The sequence below is a fragment of the Indicator indicator genome, chromosome 5 (assembly GCF_027791375.1).
Source record: "Indicator indicator isolate 239-I01 chromosome 5, UM_Iind_1.1, whole genome shotgun sequence".
NCBI classification, from domain to species: domain Eukaryota; kingdom Metazoa; phylum Chordata; class Aves; order Piciformes; family Indicatoridae; genus Indicator; species Indicator indicator.
In genome coordinates this window covers 31425821-31451301 of record NC_072014.1, presented here as the reverse complement: position 1 = coordinate 31451301, position 25481 = coordinate 31425821, and the positions used below count along the sequence as shown (strand labels likewise).

Here is a 25481-nt window from a genome sequence, read left to right as displayed (position 1 = left end):
TTTGATATTGACTGTGTAACAATCCAAATGGTTTGTAGTTTCCTATATTCTTGTCAGTTTACATTTTTAACACGAGTCATGACGACAGCAACTTTTAAGGCATTTTAGGATTATTTTGTGCATTTAGCAGTGATTAAAGACATTGAATTGTTGGTTGCGAGCTATTTGCTTTGGTGGGTTTTTTTGCACCTGAGCAAGTGTACTTGGGGCAAATGAGTGTAAATTTCTGTATGATACTCTGTGATATCTCTTAACAATGATTTAAGAGGATCCCTGGAGGAGTGACAGTTCCATTCCCATTTCTTGCCTTTCTTGGGACTACTGGGAAGACAAAGCAGCTATATTGGGTGTTTTCAATGATTTTCACCTTCTGAAAGCTGAAATAAGAGCACTGACTTGAAATCAGTTTGAGCCTAAGGTCAGTTAAAATTTACAGTGGCAACTCCAGTAAGAGACCCTTTTTGTTCTTTTCTTGACTTTACAGAAAGGAAGAGCAGCAAAAAGGCAGAAAGTGCACAGGCTGGAAACAAGACTTTTGCACCCATCTTCCTTAAAGGTCTGACTGACCTCAAAGTAATGGATGGAAGTCAAGTGATAATGACTGTGGAGGTATCAGGTGCGTATTATTTAAGAATTTTAAGTCCTGCTTCACAGTGTGTGTTTTTTCCCACTGTCCTTTTCTTTTAGCAGGTGTCTTTGTATTTGGAAATAATATTTCAAGAGACCAATTTTAAAAAAGTAACATCTAGATTTGTCTAATCTGATCTTCAATGTGGATGAATGTTGTACCGAGTTAGTGTGTCCAGACCTGTACAGTTGCATGTTTATTGGAATAATAATTAAAATAAGGTTATTATTGCATCCTGGTATTGAATTAAAACTAAATCTCAGTGGACTTTTTTTAGATGTTGTTGTGAACCAAACAAAATTGAATCCCTGAAACCTAGGGTAAAATTAGTGCTACAGAAAAGAGCAGTCCTGTTATGAACTTTGGTTAATAACCACCTTCATGGCATCTAGAACTCATTCTTCCCCTCTATTGTATACGTGTTTCCCTTATGCATTTGTATTTTAACTGTAATAAGGTAGGCAGAACTATTCCACATTAAATAACATTGACTGAGTTAATTAAATTCCTGAATGTTTTAAGGATGAAATTGCAGAATCAAGTGACAGAAAAGAACAAACCTTGTTCGTTTTCTTAATCAGAATATGGTGGGGTTTTGTGTGTGTATCTGATTCTTTTGTTTTGGTTTGTTTTTGTTTCTTATTTTTAAGCTAACCCACCTCCTGAAATTATCTGGCTGCATAATGGGAAAGAAATACAGGAGACAGAAGATTTCCACTTTGAGAAGAAAGGCAATGAGTACAGTCTGTACATCCAGGAAGTATTTCCTGAAGATACAGGCAAATACACCTGTGAAGCCTGGAATGAGTTAGGGGAAACTCAAAGCCAGGCTACATTGACAGTACAAGGTATAAAGTTTTTCTCCACCTTAGGAAATGCTAGAAGAAAATAATTCTAATGTGCTGAAGGAGCGTCTATTTAAAGTACATGGGTGTTTATAAGGTCTGTTGTGAAGGATGCTAGGAGTGCTCAGTCTCTGCATCTGAATTAAAAAGAACATTGAGCAGAAGCAATTTTAAAAAAAGTCTTTTCACTATGGAACATTATGTTGCTATTTCAGAAACGCATTCCTCAGTCCTATTCCTAGGGGCAGTGCAAAAGTTCCACTAAATGCAGTTTCAGATTCTAACTATAATGTTTACTTAGCTATGGACCTAATGTAAACCATTTAATGATGTTCTGCTTTCTAATTAAAGCCTTATGTATTTGGAAAGGCTGTCTATGAGCCAGGTATCCTGACTTTAATATCAGCATAGTAGAGGTAGCAGTTGAGGAACACGTGATTTCTGCAATTTGAGAAGTAGTTGCAAAAACTTTTGGCTTTGAATCTTCATATATGATGTAAATCCCACAGTAAACACTGAAACACTTACAAACTTCTGTGATTGGGCATTCACTACCATTGTGACAGGGACTTCATCTCATTCTACTGTATGCCAACCTTTTCCCATAGGCATTACTGAGAATTATTTGAAATAAATGGGAGACTTTTGTTATTTTTAATGTAAAATATCTTAACCACAGGATTTCAGAGAGCTGTGCCTCCAGTGCTGGGTTTGCAGTATGTTGTCACTTTGAATTGTCTGCTCTGAATTCAGACCTTCCTCTGTTCTCTAAACTCCACTGAGACATAGCCTCAGGGTCAGTCTTCTATATTAAATGCAATTTTATCCAGTTGTTAATGATGATTTATTACATGAGCTCTCAACTGCACAGCAGTTACAGTACTGTCACTTGCCCTTAAAGCTATTCCTATCCGTATTCTTTAAGGGCAAATCTTCAAGATTCCTTTTAGGGAAGGTTTAAAGTCCCTTTGTTTTGTTCTTAATATAGTCCTGGATTGAGCCAGTAAAGTGCCAGTTAGTAAATGATTAATTTTAGTAGCAACACAAGTTACTTCCAAAATTAAAGCCTGACTTATTTTCAGATTAAAAACTTATACCCTGCACGTTCAAAATAACTTTGCTTGTCTGTGATTGCTTTCCCTGAAATTAGTTATCTTATTAATTATGTTCGATCTTTACAAACTGTGTTTGTAAACTGCAGAACCTCAGGATGGTATTCAGCCCTGGTTCATCAGCAAACCAAGATCAGTGACAGCAGCACCTGGACAAAATGTCCTTATATCTTGTGCCATTGCCGGAGATCCTTTCCCCACTGTTCACTGGTTTAAAGATGGGCAAGAAATAATGGCAGGAACAACGTGTGAAATCCTGCAAAATGAAGACATCTTCACACTGGTCTTGAGGAATGTGCAGTCCCGTCATGCAGGGCAATACGAAATTCAGCTGAGGTATGTTTGCCATGGATAGAGCTTATTCCCTTGGAACAGGTAGTTGTAATTACCCTCAAGTTAAAATTCCTTCCTGAAAAAGACAAGAATTCCCTCTTATTTGCACAAAACAGTATAGTACTGAAGGAATAGAATATTTCTGAGGAATTAAAATAACTAATAAAACTTAAAGAGGAAATACAAGGAGAGTCAGAAAGAAGGACAAAATAGTGGACAGCTTCCTTCTGGAGTCCTGAAAAACAAGGCTCTGTAGAATCATTATGGGAAGCACTTTGGATTTCTAGTGAAGGAAACCACAGAAAGTGTCTTGATTTTGGAGATAACATTTATCATGTTTGGCATCTTTCTGGATTTTTGTAAAGCTACTTTCTTTCCATGAGAACAACCTGATCAGGAGGGGGTCATTGCACAAGACTATCGTCCATACCTTTAAGGGGAGAAAGTGCTTCCTTGTCATGTTTGAAATGTCTGAATTTTATATGGAAGTTGTAGTCTCCTTTTTCTGATGTATCTGTAAAATGAGGCACCCTGATGCTTTGAATTTCTTGTCAGTCCTACAAAATTTGGAAAAGCTTTTTTTTTTTTCTTTTTTTTTCCTGGTAAAGTAGCTGTCCTTTAAGTGAAGGATCAGATTTGCTGGTTCTTTACCTTGTAGAAAGTGCCACAGCATTTTCTACCTCCAGTGGTGAAGATTGGGCATAATTACATATCCCCTGTGTGTCTGTAGAAAACTACATGTACAACTTAAAAACTGCTGTTACCATTCTGTGCTATTTGCTGTGCATAGATGTACTGCCTTACTTGGCTAATGTTTGTGACTTTATTAAAAATTTATTTAAGCATCATGGACATTTTAATTCATTATACTGCAAGAAAATTATCTGCAGCGCTCCACACACTAGCTTTTAGTCTAGATGGACTAATCCAATAGGCACTTTAGACAGATGTTACAAAGTCTTGGTGCTGCAGCTCTTTGCCCCTTCCCCCTTGTCTGGTTTATGATGCTTTTTGTCTTTTTTTCATGCTATAAGCAAGTTAGTTTTGTTTCATATATTTCAGACTGGTGCAAAATTTGAAAGTCAAATTGTCCCTTGCCTTTGTCTTCCTAAAGCAAGTGGACAAAGTGCTCCTTGATAAATCTATTCTGTGTAGCCTATAAACAGTGAGTTTAATTTTTTATAGCTCTAGCTTACTTTCCAACCCACACGATGAACATACCACTATGTAGATGCCCAGCTGTAGGATATGTTTCCATAGAAGATCACAGGCAGCCACAAACTAGCGTCACTATATTTTAGTATTTAATATCAGACAAGGCACTCCTTTTCCAGCAGAAAAGGATGCTTTAGAAAATTATAGGTGTTGTATATCAAGAGTTCCTATAATGAGGTTTTCCTACACTTAATTTTAAGTCTTATTACTAATATTTATATGGTAGAGCCATATGTGCCAAGACCTTGACAATATCATGACTCTAGAACATAACAGAATGCACACTTAGAAAATAAACTTCAGGAAATTAGCAGAGGAGAATAATTTTTAGGAGGGTGAGAAGTGAAGCTGTAGCTAGAAAACAACATGGCTGATTATGTGCTGGTTTCAGTTATTCCCTAATCCTTTTACTGGAGAAACAGCTGGGGATCCCACAAAGATCAGTGCATTCATGTTGGCTTTTTCTAATCCATAATGAGTAAAGGTCTGCTGCAATTAGAGCAAGGGGAATGCTTTTTACCCTGCTGTCATTTGTAACATTTCTTCTTCTGTTGGGGGAACAGAAAGTCATGTGCTTTTAGACAATTGCTCATGTACTATGAGGAATATCCAAGATGCCAAATGTCAGCTGTAAACCTCAAGTTTGCAATAGAGCTAAAATAATTTTCAGCAGCAAGTAGTCTTGTCTAAATAGGTTTTGAACTGCTTGCATTTATCTTGAATACTTGATTGAGAATTGTGTATATATTCAGAAACAGTCTTAACAGTACCTGAGAGGAGAGCTGCTTTTAGTGTCTTTCAAAACCTCCTACAAAGTCCATTAAAAATACAGAATAACTGATAAACCACAAGTCAGTTCACTGAAGAGTTTCTACAGAAGTTGTCAGTGGGCTATTTTTAAACATAATCATTTTCTTTTCAAATAAAACATGCAACTCCTTTCCATGTATTAATTTTAGAAGCATGTCACATAGCTGCTTTCAGGGAGTCATTCCTTCTCCAACTCCCTTAATTAGTCTGGGCATGGTTTCCTACTTGTGCTAATTATTTTCCATTTTTCTTCTGCATTATTCTTAAACTTTAAATTCTGCCATGATATCTCCACAATTTCCCTTGAGTTGGCTGCTCACAAGTAAAAAATCTGTCTTAAAAATATGACTTTAACAAAAGATCTATTTGTCTCTTCCTAGTTCTTTCTCCTTTCATCAGAGTGAGCTGACAAAGGTGATGAATCAACAATTGCTGGTTGGTTTTCTGTCTTTCCCTCTCTCAACGCTGTTTAGAATATGTGTTTGCTTTACCTTTTACCTTACCTACTAAGTCTGGCTTCTAAGAGGGTGTTCATCGTAACCCTCTTCTGGTCCTTGTTTTAAACCTACGCAAACCTCTGATTCCTCTACGCTTGCATTCTTCGTTTTTATTGTCCTTACAATATTCCATTGAGCCTGTTATTGCTCAGGCCTCAAGGAATGGTGGTGCATAAATACAAAAAGAACAACAGAGTCATCCAGTACTGTGGTACATCTACTGACATTTGAGCATTTCACAGCCTGCAAAATGCCAGCCATGCAATGGAGGGATAAGAAATCAGTCAGTGTCTCTGTGAAACCATCATGACTGAAACAGAAAATAGAAATCCTTTTTTTGACTCAGAAAACCACAGATATATTTTTCTCCTCCTGTCCCTTGCATCCTTGCAGTGATTTAAGCACTGGTATCCTTTTATTCCAGTATGACTTCCCCCTATTCTTTCACTGTGTGCATCGTAAATGAGGAGGTAATCAAAGTACTGGGCAGAGACTGTTTGTTGAGCAGAGCCTTTATCTTTATAACAGCAGAGACCTCAGGAATGCTCCTGCAGTTCTGTAAACAAATCATCTGCTTTGTTAACCTTTGTCTTCTCAGATGCTGAGTATTTATCCTCTTCTTCACTCCATCTTCCATAAAGTTTAGTTAGTATTGATTAATATTGCTTAGAGATTTTGATAATCTGATTAAAATCAGAGATAAACACTCATAATTCAGTGGTATCTTGGATACTCTGCAATTCAGGCTATATAAAAAGCAGTAAGGTTACATTCCATTACACTAAACAGTAAATGTAGTTCCATGTTTCTGCAAAATACAGTTTGAAAACCTTGTTTTCTGCTATCAACACATAGTCTGTTTTTAGGAGAGAACACCGTGACCCCTTCCCATTCCATTCTCCTACCCAGTGCTGTAAAATGAAAATAAAATTATTTTTCTTGCAAGTATAAAAAGCTTTTGGCCAAACCTTCGAGTGAGGTAAATCAATGCATCCTCTTTGAAGTTCTGCTTTAGGTCAGCTGAAGTTGTGATCCGGTGGATGAGTTGCGTTCTCTAAGGTTAAAGCTTTATGGAGTCAGGGATGTTTCTCCATTTAACTAACTCACAAAAAGAGCTGCAGATCCTCATCCTGAGACTTCACAATTACCTGCACCAAAGCACCAGCCATAGCAGGGGATCAACTTCTCTGCCCACTTCAGTTCATTCCTAAAAAAAAAAAAAAAAAAAGGTGTACTTTAGTCAGAAATACTGGTTTCACACTTAGTAGGTCAGTAGGAATGTTTGGTGTATCCCCACACTACAATTAAAAGTGTTTGTTCCCCTCTTCCTCTAAAGAGTGCTTCCTAGGGACATGCAAACAATAACTCTCATCTAAGGCTCAGTGAAAATATTTGAGTAGATTCTGCCAAGAAACTAGTATTTCAAGATATTTTGAACATAAAAGCCATTCCAGGGAAAACTGATCCCACAATAGGACAGAGCTATTTTTAAAATTGCTTCAGGCTTTGCAGCTGGGGTTTTATTTGGTTTTGGTGGTGGTGGTGTGGGGGGGTTATTGTTATTCCTTGACATTTTAAAGATAAGTCCTGTGCACAGGCATTCTACAGAGCAATCCTGGAAAATACAACACTTCTAGACATCTCTTTACAGCATAGCTACTAAGCATGGAGTTTATCCATGGCCTATCATTATTTCACAATAACAGAGTCACTAAGATCTGTCTTTGTCTAGGGTTTTGTTGATAAAGCATCAACATGGAGAACTTCAAGTTGCAGAAGTAATATTGTTATTGCCAAGATGCAAAATAGCAGAGACATGAAAAGCTTGAAGTAGTGCTTGTGTACTCCAAAGCTCTGTTTTTTTAATAACCACCCCATGTGTCTTGCCTTGTCTAGATTCTGAAATTGTGTAAATGTAAAAAGATTTCAAAAGTTTCCGGAATTATTCTTGATTGAACTTAGCATCCAGTCCTTCTTAATTTTTCTTGGCTTGTTTCTCGCTTTCTGTCATGTAGTCTCCAAGGTGAGTCAATTATCTTCACTTTTTTGACTGTGCAGTTGAATTCAGAAAACCAAAGTATGTTCTCCTGCCCCTGAAATCAGTTAAAACAAATAAATTTGATTTCACTAGGAGCAGGACGTGCTTTGAGAAGGCTATGCGTCTGAGTTGGACACAGACTTGAGGTTTGTTTCCAGTGGTCTAGTTTTCAGCCATTCACTTGAATCAGAAATCATAACTAAGATAAAAAAACTACCTGGTGAATAATTTTTTCCATCTAGGTACATCTGTGTTCCACTGTTGCCTTATTTTGTAAGTGCTTCCCAAGGTTTTAAAAATAGAACAAAATGTTCTGCTGCTCTCTTAACCTCTCCTTTATTTTCCAAACCCCATGAAAAATGGCTTAGATTAGAGAGTTTCACTTTGCCTGCCTTATTTGCTTCTTTGCAGATACAAAGAATTTGCAGAGGGAAGGTTGTATTGCAGAAACAGGTCCTGCAGAAAAGATATTTTTCACAGTGGTCAGGACCACATCCAGTGTGATTAGATCCCTCTTCTGGGAGAGTGGTGTCTCTGTTACTTTAACTTCTTTCACAGGTGACACAACTCTTGTGGGCAAATATTTTCACCATACAGTCATGACAGAAGCTGAGCAGTGGTGCCTCGCTGTTTGATGTATGCTATAAATTGTCTATACTTCAGCTTGCATGGTTTCTCCTACTTCTTCAGCTTTGGACTGGTTTTAAATCCTAGAGGAAGAGTAATTGAACTCTAGGAGACCTATGGGAGGGATCTTCTGGTAAACAAACAGTCTTCTAACAGCCCTGTAACACTGGTGAATGAGAAAGTACTTGAGCAGTTTCAGAGTGTGTCTGCTTTTCTTAAAAGCTTCTGAGAAGCAGGGGGAAAAAATAGTTTTGTGAGTTTCTACAGTGGTGAAAGAGAAAGGTTTTCATCAGTGTTGGTATCCTGCCATCATTTCCTGCTAATCAGTATGCTGGGAGGAGGTGGTATGCAATTCTATTGTCTTTCCATTGATCTTACTTTTTTTTTCTATTTCTCTTCCTTCCAAATGGGGGTCATATATAAGAGGAAGTAAGAATGGCAGGTCTCCAACTGCAGGACTGAATTAAATACTCTGACTGGATCTTCTCCTGCCATTCGGACCGTTTCTGTTTGGTACTTAAGATGTTCCTCTAGTCTTTTGCATTGGAGAAAATCAGGGTTGTGGCTTCCAGTGCTGTCCTTATGGACTGCCTTCAGTAACAATGTGTGCACATTCTGACTGTTCTATGGTTTCTTGTTGATAATGGTCATAAGGTCACTAAGATGGGTTCCTATCAGTAGGGCCTTTAATGTGCAATCCAGTTACTTTAGTAAACCCCACCAATTTCTTGTTGGTGATGAAGACTTGATTTTTGTGTTTATCAGCTCCACTATTTCATTTTCTAAAGCAATAGAAAAGAAGGGAAATCTGTTTGAAAAGGTGATGGCACTAATTGCTATTATAAAGACATAACTTAGCACTGCGTCTGTGTTAATCTTGTCTACTGTATGACTTCATTGCAAGTTGCAAATGGGTGAAATTATAATTTATTTGCTCAAGCAGAATCATATCTAGGAATCTATCTCCATTTAAAAACCAGGCCAGACACTATGTTTATGACAGACTTACAGAAAGGCACTCCCGAGCGTATCTTTCAAACTTCAGGGTGAAGTGGACTTGGAGGTGCTGTTACCTGGAAAATCTTTTGAAAAGAGAATACAGCTGGGAAATCCTGCCTCTCTTTCCTTTCACCCCCCTTCCCTACCCTCATCCCCGACACACATAGGTTTTGTTCAGGTCCAGGAAATGTTTTCAGTAGCAAAAATTATTTTTTGTTTGAAAAAGAAAAATAATCCATGATTTTATGCTGAAACTGAGAAGGATGAAAGATTTTTTACTACCAAAAGATGTCTCTAGTCCTTAATCAATTCAAGTCTGTTTTTTTAATAGCAAATGAGGGGAGTAGTAGCAACAGTTACACAACTGCTGCCCTGAGGGAGTTAAATTTTGCTTTTGGTATCTTCTGTGCTAAGTGGAGAATGGCTGTTTGGGGCTAGAAGCATGATATATATCTATGGCAGGGAAGGAGCAGTGGGAGTGGGGGGAGCACATTAAATGAATTCTTTAATGGGAGCCCTTTCCAGAAGGCATCCATGGTATTCCTCTGCAAAAGGAAGAATAAGTACTCAGCACCATATATGGTGACACTTTTATGTTTTTTAATATAAACATGTACAGACTGGAGCAATCCATGTAGATGCATTTTGCTGATTGGTTGGGCCAGGGGGGAGGGAAGGACATGAGACCCTGCTTTTAATATCTTAACACTGGAAAACTTAAGAGCTTGCATTTGAATAAATAAACAGTAGGCAGAGTTGGAAAGATTTTCAGCTTTGCAGAATAGCCCCTTGCTCTGCCTTGATTGTCCAGATTTTCTATTTGTTTTCCTTTAGCTTATTTGTTTGCAGCTGTTTAATTCTGTAAATTGCCTTGATTTTTGTTCAGAGAGTGTGCTGTTCCCAGTAACAGATCACTAAAAGCTATCTGAGATATCTTGGCTCCAAATATAGGAGGCAAAATCCACTCAGTCAACCAACACAATGCTGGACATAGGAAAGGAGGGTGACACACTGGGTTTGAGCTGGTTTAGTGCAAAAAACAATCACTTAGCTCAGGCAAGTTACAGTTTTGGAGGGAGAAACCTCTGCTGTTCTGATTTCACTTAAATATTTCAGGAACCAAGTTGGAGAATGCAGCTGCCAGGTGTCTCTGATGCTGCGGGATAGTTCAGCTTCCAGAGCAGAAATGTTCAGAGAGTGAGTATTTTTCCCAGGGACTTGCATGGGTGGGTTCTATTTTTTGCTCCGTTAATTCCCTGCCCTTACGGACCCAGGCTGGCTGCTGTTCAACCTAATCCCCAAATGTGACCCAACAAATTGTTTTCATCATACAGACTAAGCACATTGTACCAAGCCAGAGTGGAGAAGATCTTTTTTGTTTGTGCCCTTATATGGTTCCTGAAGTCATCATTGATGCAATAAACTAATGGAGAGTGCTCCTCTAATCAACCTCCCCTTCTATAAACACATTTTGTTCCTGCACTGAGATTGTTCCCTGACATTTTTAAACCAGCCCCTTTCCTGGCTCTCTCTTTCTTTTCTTTTTCGGATCATAGTGGGAGGGAATCAGCCAGCTCTGGAGAGCAAAGAGATGGTGGAGATCATGGTAAATTAACATTTGGTAGAACAAGTGGCTTCAAAAAGAACGGCAGTGAAACCAGAGCAGCTGAGGAAGAGCAGGAAGACGTCCGAGGTGTGCTGAAGAGGAGAGTTGAAACTCGGGAGCACACAGAGGAGAGCCTGAGACAGCAGGAAGCTCAGCAACTTGATTTCCGTGACATTTTAGGCAAGAAAGTCAGCACAAAAAGTTTTTCTGAGGAGGAACTGAAAGAAATCCCAGCCGAGCAAATGGACTTCCGAGCAAACCTGCAGCGGCAGGTCAAACCCAAGACCTTGTCAGAGGAGGAAAGGAAAATTCATGCTCCTCAGCAGGTGGACTTCCGCTCTGTGCTAGCCAAGAAAGGCACCCCAAAAACCCCATTGCCAGAGAAGGCACCACCTCCTAAACCTGCCATTACAGATTTCAGATCTGTGCTGGGCTCGAAGAAAAAGCCACCTGCAGAGAATGGCAGTGCTAGCACCCCGGCACCAAATGCCCGCACCCATTCTGAAACACAGAATGCAACTCCCAATTCTCAAGCCCCTGTTGCCAAACCAGCAGTGAAAAAAGAAGAGAAGAATGACAGAAACTGTGAACATGGGTGTGCAGTTGTGGATGGTGGGATAATTGGGAAAAAAGCTGAAAACAAAGCCCCAGCAACCAAACCCCCAGCAAGCAAAGGAACAGCACCTTCCTTTACAGAGAAGCTTCAGGATGCTCAAGTAGTAGATGGTGAAAAATTGGTCTTACAATGTCGGATTTCCTCTGATCCTCCTGCAGCTGTCACCTGGACTCTAGACAGCAAACCCATCAAATCATCCAAGTCTGTTGTCATCTCCCAAGAAGGTAAATTAATCGAATTACAAGCCAGCTGGATGGCACATTGTTATATCTGGCTCTTGATTAATAATATTTAGTTCATTAAAGGTAATGTAGTACTGTGCCAGTAACTGTTTCCAGATGCACCTTTCTTGTTATTTCAGTGGAGTACACAAGGAACAGTATTGTTTAACGTTTCTTGAAGTTTCTTCTTTAACAGCCTGCAGATGTAATTTTTATAAAGTTGAACTTTTTACATTTTTTAAATGCTGTTTACGTTGCTAACACTGTTTAAGGATCTGGAACATGACGTTTATTGAAGCTGAACTTTAAAGATTTACAACATTGAAACCAGAATAATATTATTGCTGGTTTACAAATTCTAATTTAATTCTCTGTACATTTAGTATTTCAGGCTTTTTATGCAATAAGAAACACAGAAGCAAAGAGAGGTTGTGTTATAGAAAGAACTTACTCCAACTTTAAGATACATAGTTAAGATCAGAGTTGAGAATTAATTTCCAGTGTATTCTCTGCCCCACCTCAGATGCTTCTGTTTCCTTTACAGACACTGAAATATTTGAACCCCACTGGCCTAACAACTTTTAAGTAATATCAAAAAAGTACAGAGTTTGATGAAAGTCCTCAGAGAGAACACTTATTGTTGTCAAATTGAATTATTTGTTTATATTCCACATTCTGTGTAATCCAACACAGTGAGACTGGGTTTGTATGAAACATAGTTTCTATCTAGGCAAAATACATTTTCCCTGGGACAAAAATAGGGAAGATAACTGATAATAAAAAAAAATTAATTCTTTTCTTCACATTTGTTTTGTAAAACACTGAGGAGAAAAACACTGTCCTGCATGTTATAGCATGTTCCCAGTAAGAATCATAACTTGACACAGAGATCTGCACTCTTAATTATGAATCTCTCTTAATTTAATCCAGACTATTTTCAGTGTTATTAAATGAGAACCAAATGAATACACACAATGGTTCACCACAAGCAGTGAATCCCTGTGCAGTGTTCCAAGCACTGAAACATGAGGACTCTTTAAAGTGGATGCAGTTAGAAACAACATTGTTCAGATAGGGTGGTGGGGAAAAAAGTAAATTAAAAGAAAATTAAGGGGATACCAAAGGAAGTATATAAAGAGAGGGAAATGGTAGCAGGTGCATGGTGTCTGGCACGTATCAAAGTATCATTAAAAATTATTTATGTGAGTGCATGATGAATTTCTCCTCAGGGAATTGTATATAATAGGGGTAACTGCCATGTACATGAGAAGAAGTTGACTGGTGGAAAAGCCATTCTTGTAGAAAGAACTGCCAGGATCAGGAAGGTGGGATACAGCAATTTAATCAGCCTTACAATGCAACTGAGATTTCAAGGGCTTTCTTGAATTTGTTCACAGTGAAAAGAAATCACGTTTCATGCATCAGCTAGGCAGTGTCTCTGTACGAAAGTTTCCGAGCTATGGTCAAGCCTCATAAAGTTCTAAAGCTTTAGTGTTCTGATACTGCAGAATGCTGTTTTCTTGACTGAAATAATGTAAGTAACTGACTGTTACAATCCCCGTGTTCACCATATTCACTTTATGAAATAGTACTGTGGATCGATCTGGGCTAGTGGAGGTTGTCCATGCCCACGGTAGGGGGGTTGGAACCGTAATTTTAATTTTAAAAATCCAGTGTATTTGTGTTTACAGTGAAGTTTACAGTTTGTCTGGACTAGGTGGCAATCTTGGTCATAACACACGAGCACTGGCATTTTGTCAGGATGTCACAAGTTAGCAGTGCTTTCCACTGAGGTGAGGAAAGAAGATCACCCCTGGATAAGGAATCCACTGTTTCAGGACTGTTTCCTGCAGGGAGTGAAGGAATTGCCCTTATATTTGACTTGTACCTGCATTATTATGCTAGTATCATGCTTTAACAGTTGGCATTATCAGTGCTTCAAAGTGCTTTCTTTTGCGTGCATTTGCAGAGGATCTTGGAAAGAAATATTGCACAGGGAAGTAAATGCTACAGTTTTTCTCCTTTAATGGAAAGAAATGGAATGAGGATTAGGACTTTTTTTTTTAAGCTTATTACATAGCCACTGGTACACTGATGGCTGCATTGCTTGATGGTCTGTTTAGGTTATTTTCTGACAGTGCCTGCTAGCTTTGACACTTGCAGATCAATGTGTTGCTGCTCTCCTACTGTGAGATGCTTTCATGCCAACTGTTAAGTAATCAATTATGTATGCATGATACTTGAAGTAAATTCCAGTTTTCTTGGAGATTGATTTTTCTCTTTTCCCCTAATTAGGAGCACATAAATAGTTGAAAGAACCAAAGGAGAGAAAGGAATAATTAGAGCTGAAGACTAGGACTGAAAAATAACAAATTCAGGATGAACATCAGGAAATATTATTCAGTAGAAAAACTGCAAGGATTAATCTCATAGAAAGTGTTTGGAGCAGCTGCTATAGAGAGCCACAATAAACTGGATGCAGTACTCAGCAGCCCAATGCCAAAATCCCAAATTCCATCTCTTGCCCCAAATGCTGAAAAGGCAGCTTCTTAACTCCCACAGGTGTCATGTCCTTCAGAAGCAGTGCTGTTGGCCAACGTTGGAGCAGCATTTAATGGGTTCCGGAGATAATCCCATAGAGTCATCCTCAGCTGAAAGAATGTTGAGTCTGTGAGGAAGGAGCACATTCAGCACAAATGAGCATAGCTCACCTTAATGGGTTTAGGTCTTGAAAAGACATTTTTACTTCTTTGGTATGACCATGCTCCTCTTGTGTTCTGCAACCAAATCCACTGTGGAAATTAATATAGGCTGCTTCTGTTCCTAGCTATTTCATCATCAAATGGTTTTGTGCTGCTGTAATGTTTGGTGGTGATCATTAGTCCTCATGTATGGAAAGTTTTCCAGAGGTATCTCACAGAATAAATTAACTTCTTAATGAGTTAGATACTGGAAAATCCTCTATCTAGAGTGTCTTTCTGCTTCTTAGAAGCCCATCTTAGTATGGTCCCATGGCCCACAAACAGTAACACTTGAACCTGCAGAATGTCATCTATTGTCATTGCCAGAAGGCAAAAGGATAAAGCAGTTTGCTGTTGTCCTGGTTCCAAATACTGTGAAGGTAAATGCATGAAATCTGATTTCAGGAACATGCCCACGTAATAGAGTAAGTGGAGTATTTGGCCAGGAAGATCAGACTTAAAAGTATACTTGTGTGAAACAAGTTCACAGGATAGGCAAACTAAGTAGTCCTGTTAGTAGTCACTCACTGAAAGTAATTTTCCTTGTCCTAGCTGATAGTCAGGCCCTTTACCTGTTAGAAATAACTCTACTAACACATCTTCTCTGTGTTTGAAGAGGCTGAACGCTACATTGCCTGTCCAAGGCAGTTCAGCCATTAGTGTGCAAGAGAATGGGGGATGTTATCCCCACTTCTGCACCATTGGTGAAGCCCAAATTCAATTGGTAAGATCTTTGTCATAAGAAAAATTACCTTCTCAAAAAAGACCTTCATCTTCAGGCATGTTTATGCACTATTTGTGCTGTATTCTAGTAGTTAGTCTAGGGTACCAATGCATCCTTCTATTCCAGGATTAAGTTTACATTAGCAATTAAAAGTCAGAATCTGGGCAGCGTTATACTGACTGCCACAATCACAACATTTCTAAGATTAACCTCATTCCTTCCATAGAATTGTTTTGTTTGGAAAAGACCTTTAAGATCATCAAGTCCAACCATTATCTAACTCTACCAAGTCTGGTGCTAAACCATGTCCATTAGCAGCACATCTATGTTTCATTTAAACACCTCCAGGAATGGAGATTCAACCACCTACCTGCCTGGACAGCCTGTTCCAGTTTTGATAACCCTTCCAGTGAACAAATTTCTTCTAATGTCTGATCTAAACCTCCTTTGGCAAAACCTGAGGCCCTTTCCTCTCATTCTATCACTTGTTACCAGGGAGAAGAGACCAATACCCACCTCACTACAACCTTCATTCAGGTAGTTGTAGAGAGGGAGAAGTTCTACCATCAGCCTCCTTTACTCCAGATTAAGCAATCCCCACTTCCTGTAGCCACTCCTCATAAGACCTCTTCTTCAGACCTTTCACCAGCTTTGTTCCCCTTCTCTGGATCCACTCCAACACCTCAATGTCCTTCTTGTAGGGTTCCAAAACTGAACACAATTTTTCCATTTCACCTATTAATGCTGTTTTGTTTCCATTTGAAACCTTGAACATCAGTACTTGTTTATCCATTTCTTTTAATAATTCCCCAAATGGTATTCTGTCAGTTGATTGTCATGAGTGATTTGGGGTTGTTTTACATTTGTATAGTACTTGGCATAGCAGTGCCCTGTGCTACTGTCCTGCTGAGTGACTCACTCTTGGATAGCAAATCCAGCTACAACATTTTTGTGTGGTTGCACAAGTTGTTCAGGAAGATGACAGGGAAAGGGGTTTGGAAATTGGCATCCTTACAAGACTAGTGATTTGAGGGGCACAGTGAATATAAGTCAAAACTGGCAAGCTTACCATTTTTAAAATCAGCTCACTCTGCTCTATTTGGCTATATTTAGTACCGTGTGACTATATAGATTTAAGAGGAACTACTTAATATAATCTCAGGATGGTATAGCTTACACAGAAACACAGAACTGTCACAGTTGGAAGGGACGTCAATGATCATCTAGTTCCAACCCCCCTCCCATGGGCAGGGACACCTTCCACTAGATCAGGTGGCCCAGAGCCACATCCAGCCTGGTCTTAAAAACTTCTAGGAATGGGGCCTCTACCACCTCCCTGGGCAACCTGTTCCAGAGTCTCACCACTTTCTTTCTAATGTTTAATCTAAATCTCCCCTCCTCTAGCTTGGATCCATTCCCCCTAGTCCCATCACTATCCGACACCCTCCCCAACTTTCTTGTAGGCCCCCTTCAGATATTGGAAGGCCACAATAAGGTCTCCTCAGATCCTTCTCTTCTCCAAACTGAAGAACCCAAACCCTCTCAGCCTGTCCTCATAGGAGAGGTGCTCCAGCCCTCTGATCATCCTCATGGTCCTTCTCTGGATGCATTCCAGCATGTTTGTATGTGTTTTGTAACAGGGGTTCCAGAGCTGGACAGAGTACTCTAGCTTAGAGTGTGTCTGGTTTGTATTGCATTGTGTAAAACAGCCTTTTTTTTCTTCCTAGCATCTTGGCAGTGTGAAGAGTTGATAATCTTGTTAGCAATAATGCCTTAACAACTTTCTTGTGACTTAACATAACTCCTAAATCTTCCTATCAGTTGTGCAATTCTGTGTCAGTCTAACTAGGATCTGCTATGACTTTTTTGATTTCTTTTCAATTAAGTTTGAGCAAAAATTTGGTGTGTAACTAAGACAACTCTGAAACTTTGCTGCTGAATGTAGATGGATTCTGTAGCTTAAATAAAAGTTTCTTCAGGAAGTTTAAGACTGGGGATATTGTCTGAGCATCACTTCTGCCACAACTCCGTGTTTGTCACATGCCACAAAATTTCCTTCTGTACTGCCATTTTTGTGTGAATCTTTCTTCTTCCAGAAACGCATTCAGTGTAGGCTTAAAGAAAAAAGAGACATTGATTATAATCACTGGTAATTTATTGCATTATCTAATTATTCTTATAAGTGTTTTGTTTTTAAATCAAGAATCAAAGTAATGTCTTATTTCTAATTTGAATTTATCAGATTTCTTCTTCCATAAACTTCTTTCTCTGATAAGCTAAAGAGCCTATTTTTACTTGACAGAATGGCTTTGACTCTCTATTCAAGATACCTTTCTTTCTGCTTTTTTCAATAACTTGTAACTTAAGCTCTTGCCAACTTTCTCTCCATGATGTACTTTATTCAGGCTTTGGAGGCTTGGGTTGGGTTTTTTTTTTTTGGGGGGGGGGGGGCATAGTTTTAGTATGTCCTCTTCAAATGATGTTTATTGGGGTTTTTAATCATATCTGGAAAACAGCAGAACTGTATGTCAGTATCAGGACTAGTGAGATGGAGATCACCTTCCTGTTGCTGTGCTTACATGGAAATCTAGCTTCTTTATGAAAATCATCCAACTGCTGGATGATTACCCAAAGTGTTTCATTGGGTCATTGATCCTCTTTCTACCTCACAACAGTGGAGCTCATCAAGCCTTCACATTACAGAATGGTTTGCATTGGAAAGTACTTTTAAAGGTCGTCTAGTCCAACCCCCCAAATATTTGATACTTAGGTGTTAAACCTTTAAACCTCCTGAAAAGAAAACATCCCTTGCTGTCTGTGAATACTTCTCAATTCTCTGTCTTAAGCCCCCTTTTTTGTGTGTGTGAATAGAAGTCAGCTCAACAAGTAAATGAGATCGTTTATGAGGACTGCCCTGTTTTCTCTTTCTGTCTTTTATCTTTCTAACACTCTATCACAGAATCACAGAATGTTAGGGGCTGGAAGGGACCTCAAAAGATCATCCAGTCCAACCCCCCTGACAGAGCAGGATCACCTAGAGCAGATCACACAGGAAGGCATCCAGGCGGCTCTTGAATATCTCCAGAGCGGGAGACTCCACAACCCCGCTGGGCAGCCTGTTCCAGTCTTCTGTCACCCTCACAGTGAAAAAGTTTTTTCTCATGTTTACATGGAACTTCCTATGCCTCAACTTTCACCCACTGCCCCTTGTCCTGTCATTGGGCATCACCAAGAGCCTGACTCCATCTTCTTGGCACTCACCCTTTACATGTTTATAAATATTAATGAGGTCACCCCTTAGTCTCCTCTTCTCCAAGCTAAAGAGCCCCAGCTCCCTCAGTCTTTCCTCATAAGGAAGATGTTCCACTCCCTTAATCATTTTTGTGGCTCATCACTGGGCACTTTCAAGCAGTTCCCTGTCCTTCTTGAACTGAGGGGCCCAGAACTGGACACAATATTCCCGATGCAGCCTCACCAGAGTGGGGTAGACAGGGAGAAGAACCTCTCTTGACCTACTAACCACACCCCTTCTACTACACCCCAGAATGGCATTGGCCTTCTTGGCCACAAGAGCACATTGCTGGCTCATCATCAACCTTCCATCCACTAGGACCTCCAGGTCCTTTTCCCCTTCACTGCCCTCCAACAGGTCAGTCCCAAACCTATGCTGACACATGGCTTTGTTCTTTCCCAGGTGCAAGACTCTACACTTGCCCTTGTTGAATTTCATTAAATTTCTCCCTGCCCAACTCTCCAGCCTAAGTATTGCTGAATGGCAGCACAACCTTATATCATCTGTAAGTTTATCAACATTAATATATGAATACTTCTACAGCACACATTAAATATCAAATAACTTTGGTCCTACTCTGATCACAGAAGAAATCCAGCAGAAACATACCAAGAGAGGGTTTCCTCTTGTCAGCTTTTTAATGAGATCTTTATTCTGACAGCAAACTCTTCCTAAATGATTGTCATTAATATAGTAATAGAGGGTTAATTGCAATGAGAATGATGTGAGTTAACACAAATATTTCAAAGACTAAAAAATTACCTTTACACAGATATATTTGGCAGTGTTAACCTCACAAATAAAGAAATTAGGTTCCTTACATTGTTTTCCTTAAACCTGTCAATTAAGAATCACTAAATTTGACATTTTGTTTCTCTGAAAATCATGATTTTTTTTTTTATTACTTTGCTTGCTGTCAGTGCAACTTAGTATTTTCCAGGTTATCCCACCTGCCACGTTTAAACATGACTGTGACACTAGAATACTTGCATTTTCCCCCAGATTTGTCATTTATTGAAAAATTAACACCATGGGCCAACGAGTTCCTTAAAATGTTTGTTCTGGCCTAGTATTTATTCGTATTGCCTAAACACATTCCCATGGGATACAAATGAGAAAGACATAAACTTCAGTCTGCATCACAGATAAGAGTGATGAGGTTAGCCAGCTATATGCCAGTGCAGGGAATTAGACTCAGGGCTGTTTTCTGTTGGTTTGTGTATTTGTTTTATATCCAAAGTTGACTTTCTGTGGAGTTTCATGGAAAGAATGCAGAAGCCTAGGGATATTTTAAACTGGCTTACACTATTTTTGAGTAAGTCAGAAAATCCTTTAATAGCTCGAAGTACAAGGGAAAGGCTTTGTTTATCTAAACCAGAGCCTGCACTAAACTGTCACCTTCTGTGGCTGCTAAGGTCTTTTCTAGAGCTGCTCCAGTTCCAATGTCTAAGTGGAAGATCCCAGTACTCGTGTTTACTCCAATCCTGCAGCTTGTGAGACTGTTTTAAACACTGTTTGTGGCCTGGTTCCTTAAAAAATAAATTAAAAAAAAATCATTGACTAGGATTTGTAAAGTGCCAGGATTCAGAGTACCCAACTGGAACGACCAGCCTGGGCTTTCTTGCAGTTATGAGAAAATAAGCTTCTTTCAGGTCATAAAAGGTTATTGCAGAGGAAATACCAAATACTTCATTGAAAGTATTTGGCCTTCCGGCCCCGGGAATTGACTGTAGCTCTAGATCACAGAACATAAGCCTATTGGGGAGTTTTCTATCCTTATGAAACCTCATGAAGTTTTGTCTGTCTGCCTTTTTTTTTTCCCTTTTCCCCTGATTCTCTAGGAAAACAACTTTTCTACAGCTATGCTCTCCCTTAGTCTCCTTACATGCTCCTGGCGCAGCCTGACAAATATTCTTTTAACGATTGGCCAACTTCACTCTTTAAGTTCCAGCAGTCCACAGGTTCATGAAAGTGAGTGGCTAAGTAAGGGAGAGTTATCTCATTTCAACTTATGTTGAGAGTTAACTCATTTCAACTCAACTTATCTCATTTCCCTCTCACTCCTGCACGCAGGGCAGAATACCACCATTGCTTTGGTGATAGCTACAAGCTCAGAAGGTTTCCTCCAACCAAGACTCTTCTATGATTCTATCCACCTTGTATGTGCTGTTCCAGTTGTAGCTGCTGGGGAGTATGGAGGAGGCAAATGGGATACAGATTATCGCTTGAGGAGGGTGGAAGTTAGGAGAAAAAGAATGCAGGCCTTGGAAAAACACATTTCCTTCATCCTCCTTCTCATAAAACAACTTCATTAAAATTCAGCACATAAATACTCTTTTGGAAGGCGTATGACTGACATTATTTGATGAGGACTGCTTCCAGTGGAGTAAGTCAAATGCAGCTTTGATCACACCTCTGCCATGCAGCCTGGCCAGAGCTAGCTTCTAGAAGTAAAACTAACAGAGCACTGAATGCATAGGGCAAGTTGAAGATCATCATGGGGAACTAGAATTTGCTTCTAGATTTTAGTAGGGAATAACTTATTGTTAGGGTAGGATGTTTTTGTTTGTATATACTGCAGAAGAAAATGTTTCTCCTAAGGTGTTAACTTATATTGCTGCAGTATGCTGTATGGACAACACTGCAATAGTGTGAGGAATGGTCCTGTGTCACATTAGTTTTCAGTGAGCCAAGGAAGGGCTTTTGAACAGGTAGAAAACCAGTAGAAACTAAAGTAATTCCTGCCTTGTTCCAGTCCCCCAGTTGCCCTTACAAGCCAGGCTCATTCCCTGCAGTAAGATAGCCAGAGATCTTCATCTGTATGTGGTTTTGGCCATAGTTTATATTCTTTTGCAATAGCATTTTTAGGTTTAAATATGTAATCTTTTCTAATTGTGTTGCATAGATTTATATGAATTCTTAGACTGGAAATTATCTTTGGCTTGCTTTCCAGTTGTCTCTTTAAACAGCAGAGGCATGTGAATTTATATTTGCTAGATGTCTGCAAGAATACTTTTCTAGTGTCCCTCCTCCATTTGGAATGGAACTGAAGCTCGTGACATTTTTGGCTCAGCCTGACTAATGGAGAAGAGCTGCCTCAAGGAGGGCACATGGCTTTTCTTTTCACCCTGTGGTTGGTTGAGCACAGCACATGTGAGTGGGGGGTCAGTGCCCCTCTTCTAAGATAGTTTTCACATCATTTCTCAGGGGGAAAATAGAAATTATTTATTGCTTCTTGATCCTGTGGAGGATGACAAGAAGGGAATGATTAATTTTGTGCTGACCCTTGTGTGTGTCTGGCAAACTAAATTCGTTAGGAACCATTTGAATGTTTTAAATAGGATTTGTCTTGAATAGTGACATCTAACTTTACAGTGAGGAAAAATCTGAATGCCAAAACCATAACTGCCACATTAGAACTGAGGTCTGATCTTCAAGGGAAGCCAGTAAGCTCCCAAAGTTCTTCTGATAGAGGGATGCTCTTTTCAAGGCTATTTCAAGGTCATTTTTAAGGACCAGTCTCTGTGCCATCTCCCGCTGTGCAAGGGATGTATTTGATGGGGAGCCTGGGATCAGACCCTCTGGAAGACAGGAGGTAGCCTGCAGTTAACATAGAAAGAAAGGTGGCAAATCACAAGAGATGTTGGGAAATGTCTTTATGTCTCATGACACAGGGAAAATGTCTAAACAAAATTATCTAATCTTGCCATTAATTAGGAACAACTGTGAGAAAGGTAAATGGAGGAAGCTGAGAAAGTATCACTGCAGCTGAAATAAGTGGAAGGTGGAGGCATTCTGTGCAAGCTAACAGCAGTCTCAGGCTGTGTTTAGGGGGCAGGCCAGGCTTTCTAGTGAGGAAGGAGAAAACAAGGCCACACTTCACCCTCACTTAATGAGGGATATCTGGAAAGGGGAAGTCTGGAGTGTTCTAATTTGGGTTCTCCCAAGGGAGCAAAGTACCTTGTTGTTCCAAGCAATGCAAGCGAACATAAAGGATTAGGAAAACCACAGTTCTTCCTCATCCCCCAAATACTGGGAACAGCTGGGAACTCTGTTCACAGAGTTTTATTTTTCAAAAGGAAATGTATTTCCCTTGGGTCATACCAGGCTTCCCTTGGTAACTGCAAAGCTTATGTCACATCCTGTTTCTGTAAACCCAATGAAATAAAATGTTGCTTCTTTATTTTAAAAGAAATGGATTTGTTGCAATGATAAATTCCACTGACAGTGATATATTTGACTTTCTAAAAGATGCTTTACAACATTGGACACTTGCTCTTTTAAAGAAAATGTCACTTAGTGCCAATTTAAAACTTGAGCACTAAGCTGAAATTGTACTTTCACACATGGATGCTCATGGGAGGGCTAAAGATAAGGCTGAATCAAAATACTGCAGATGGCCATTTGACAGAAGCCCTTTTATTTACAGTCCTACACTACTAGGACTCCTGAAAAAAATACCATCAGAGTGAGGACTTCTGATCCCTGCTGTGAGACAAAGAACAGCGGTAGAGATTATGCTTTGGGTCTTTTCTTTGTACTGCAGGGACAGCTTTGAATATCCTAGGGAACAGCAATAAGATTCAGTTTATTTATCAATGTGTTTTTATTTTATTTAGCGTCAATAAGGTTCCAATTCTGATGCTGCACTTTTAAGGACCAAACATCTTTTTATAGCAGTAAGGATCACCTGTAGTAAAGGATTGCATCATTTGATGGATTTTGTTCCTTAATAGCACTAAGGTTTTTGTGAACATCCATTCGATCTCTCTTTTTTTTTTTTTTTGTATTAGGGACACTGTGTTCACTCACCATTGAGAAGGCCGTGCCTCAAGATGGGGGCGAATACAAATGCATAGCTGAGAATACAGCAGGAAAAGCTGAATGTGCTTGCAAAGTGCTGGTAGAAGGTAAGTACTTTGCTGGATACAGAAAAACTCTTCCTTAGAAGTTCCTCATTCCTCCCTTTATTTCCCAATACCAGCCTTTATCAACCATGTACACAAAAAAACCCCTCTGCTCCTTTGCCTTCTGCACTTTTTGGCCAATACCTAATTCAATGTCACCCATAAAGAAGCATGAGTGGAGACACTACAGAGCCAAGGACTCTTGTGGCATAGTCTGTGTTTTTCTGTTGCCCACTGTATTTTTACAAAGTTTTTAGAGCAATAAGTTGAACCCATGAAGATTTACTTCAGAGCTGTATGCATTAGAAGTGTGGAAGAATTTGGTGTGTATGTAAGCCTGGGTACCAGTCTGCCTCAGGACTGTGTGTGGCATATTTCTCACTTTTCCATTCTTTGCATACACTGAAGTTTGATCATTTGGGTTTTCTAGTGGTAGTGAGCAAAACTGAACAAATTAGCAGCTGAACCACCCTTGTATGCCATAGGCTTAGAACATGGAAAATTTGCTGATGGAAATACCTGTTTTCAGCCTCAGTCATGCTGATGACACTGTACTCTTGCCAAACAGTCCTGGCCTTGGCAAGTATTTTTTTCATGAGGTTGAGAGCACAGACTTTTTAAACTGCCACGGCCTTTAAGTTACTTACAGGACTTTAAGTAACTAAATGTGCTTGTTATTTGTTCACCTTCTGGTGAGCTCATCTTTGAATACTCTGATACTTTCCATTAAACAACAGTAAACAAGCCAAATAACATAAATCTTGGGTACTGAGCCTCCACAAATGTGTTACAGATACAGTATTTGGGGCAGGAGGTCTTGAAAAAAAAAAAATTATTTTTCTAATGTGGCAAGGTAAGAATATGATCTCGTAACTCCCATCAGTAAGGGTCAGTCTTCATGTAGCCAGAGAAGGAACTCATTATATGTATAATTACAATTACTTGCATTGGTTCCTATAATAGCATAATGTAGTCTGGCTTAGACATCTGATAAGCTATTGTTTATATTTCTGTAATTTAAAATAATGAATTTTATCTGCACTGAATTTCAAGACTATAAAGAAGAGGCTTTAAGCAAACTCCAGTATTCTGTTAAACCTTGTGTTAAGGAAACGGGTCGTCCACTGCTAAGCACACAGTAGTTCTCCAGAGCTGCCCCAGTACCTTTAAATTTTCTCAGTCACCTATGTGTTTTTTCCTTTGACTTTGTCTTCTGATGTCCTTCAAGCAGTTGCTTGTCTTCCTGAGGCCTTCCTTAGCATATTTCCCACTTCTGATTTTCTGCTGTGTGATGCATGTTCTAAAAGGCTGGATGTATGCTTTGGCTTGCAAGGATCACAGGAGTCTGTCAGCTCGTGACATACTCATTGCATGATGACGTGAATGGTGTTACATCACCTGTTTGGCTTACTCTGGTAGAAGTGTTCATGGCATTAGGAGCTCACTGCTCACAAAATGCTGGACACCAGAATTACCTTGATACTGCCTGACTCATCTGTCTGTTCTGTTGCCTTCTGGCATGCTGCTTCATACAGCAAAGAGGTTTTAGAGGAATGGCACCGCAGCAAACTCCAGCTAATTATGAAACATACCATTAGATATCCCCTGGCAGAGGGGATGCCAGTTATTTTTTAATTAGAATTGCAATCTAAAGCAACAATTAAAGTTGCTCCGTTCTACTCAGTCCACTGCCATAAATATCATTACAATTCTTTTGGCCCCATGGACTCCAATCAGAATGGAGGAAAGTTTGACTTTAGTTATTAAATTAGCTCAGGGACAAATCTGTATAATCTGAGAGTCTGAACTCAGATCTAGCACAGCCTTCTGCTCTGAATTGTTTGCAAGGGGATTCTGTCTTCCTCTGTTAATTTTTTAGAAAACTTAGGGAGACAGATTTACATGCTTTGGCACCTCGAAGTAGATGAGTGAAATAGGTGGTTCCAAAACATTTGCATTATCTTTTCTCTGGTAACTAAGTTTCAGACAGTTATCTCATGCACAAATCCTCTGAAAGCTGAATATTTGAAAGCTATAAATTAATACAACTATTGCTGGGATCATGATCCAGATTTGGGCTCTTTCTTCCAAATATAAATGTCAGGATCAAACAATCTAACAAGCTGGGTTTGTCAGGTTTTGAATTACATAACCTGGCTGAAAAAGGATGCACCTTCTAATTATGTGTATCACGTGGGATATACACAGAAGACAGCTTGTAGTATCTCTTAGCTGTCAGTGGAGCCTACAGTGCCAAACGGTTGCTGGAT

The 25481-nt window shown here is 39.4% G+C and overlaps 1 protein-coding gene across 2 annotated transcripts in view; it reads left to right on the top strand.

The window, feature by feature from the left end:
* MYLK (myosin light chain kinase) overlaps positions 1-25481 on the top strand; it is a 143752-nt gene that overhangs the window by 61137 nt on the left and 57134 nt on the right. For both annotated transcript variants that reach the window (XM_054381442.1, XM_054381443.1), the window contains exons 11-16: positions 485-616; positions 1279-1476; positions 2675-2921; positions 10221-10301; positions 10661-11550; positions 23098-23214. In XM_054381442.1, the coding sequence (XP_054237417.1) occupies positions 485-616; positions 1279-1476; positions 2675-2921; positions 10221-10301; positions 10661-11550; positions 23098-23214 (1665 nt within the window). The remainder of the gene's footprint in view (positions 1-484; positions 617-1278; positions 1477-2674; positions 2922-10220; positions 10302-10660; positions 11551-23097; positions 23215-25481) is intronic.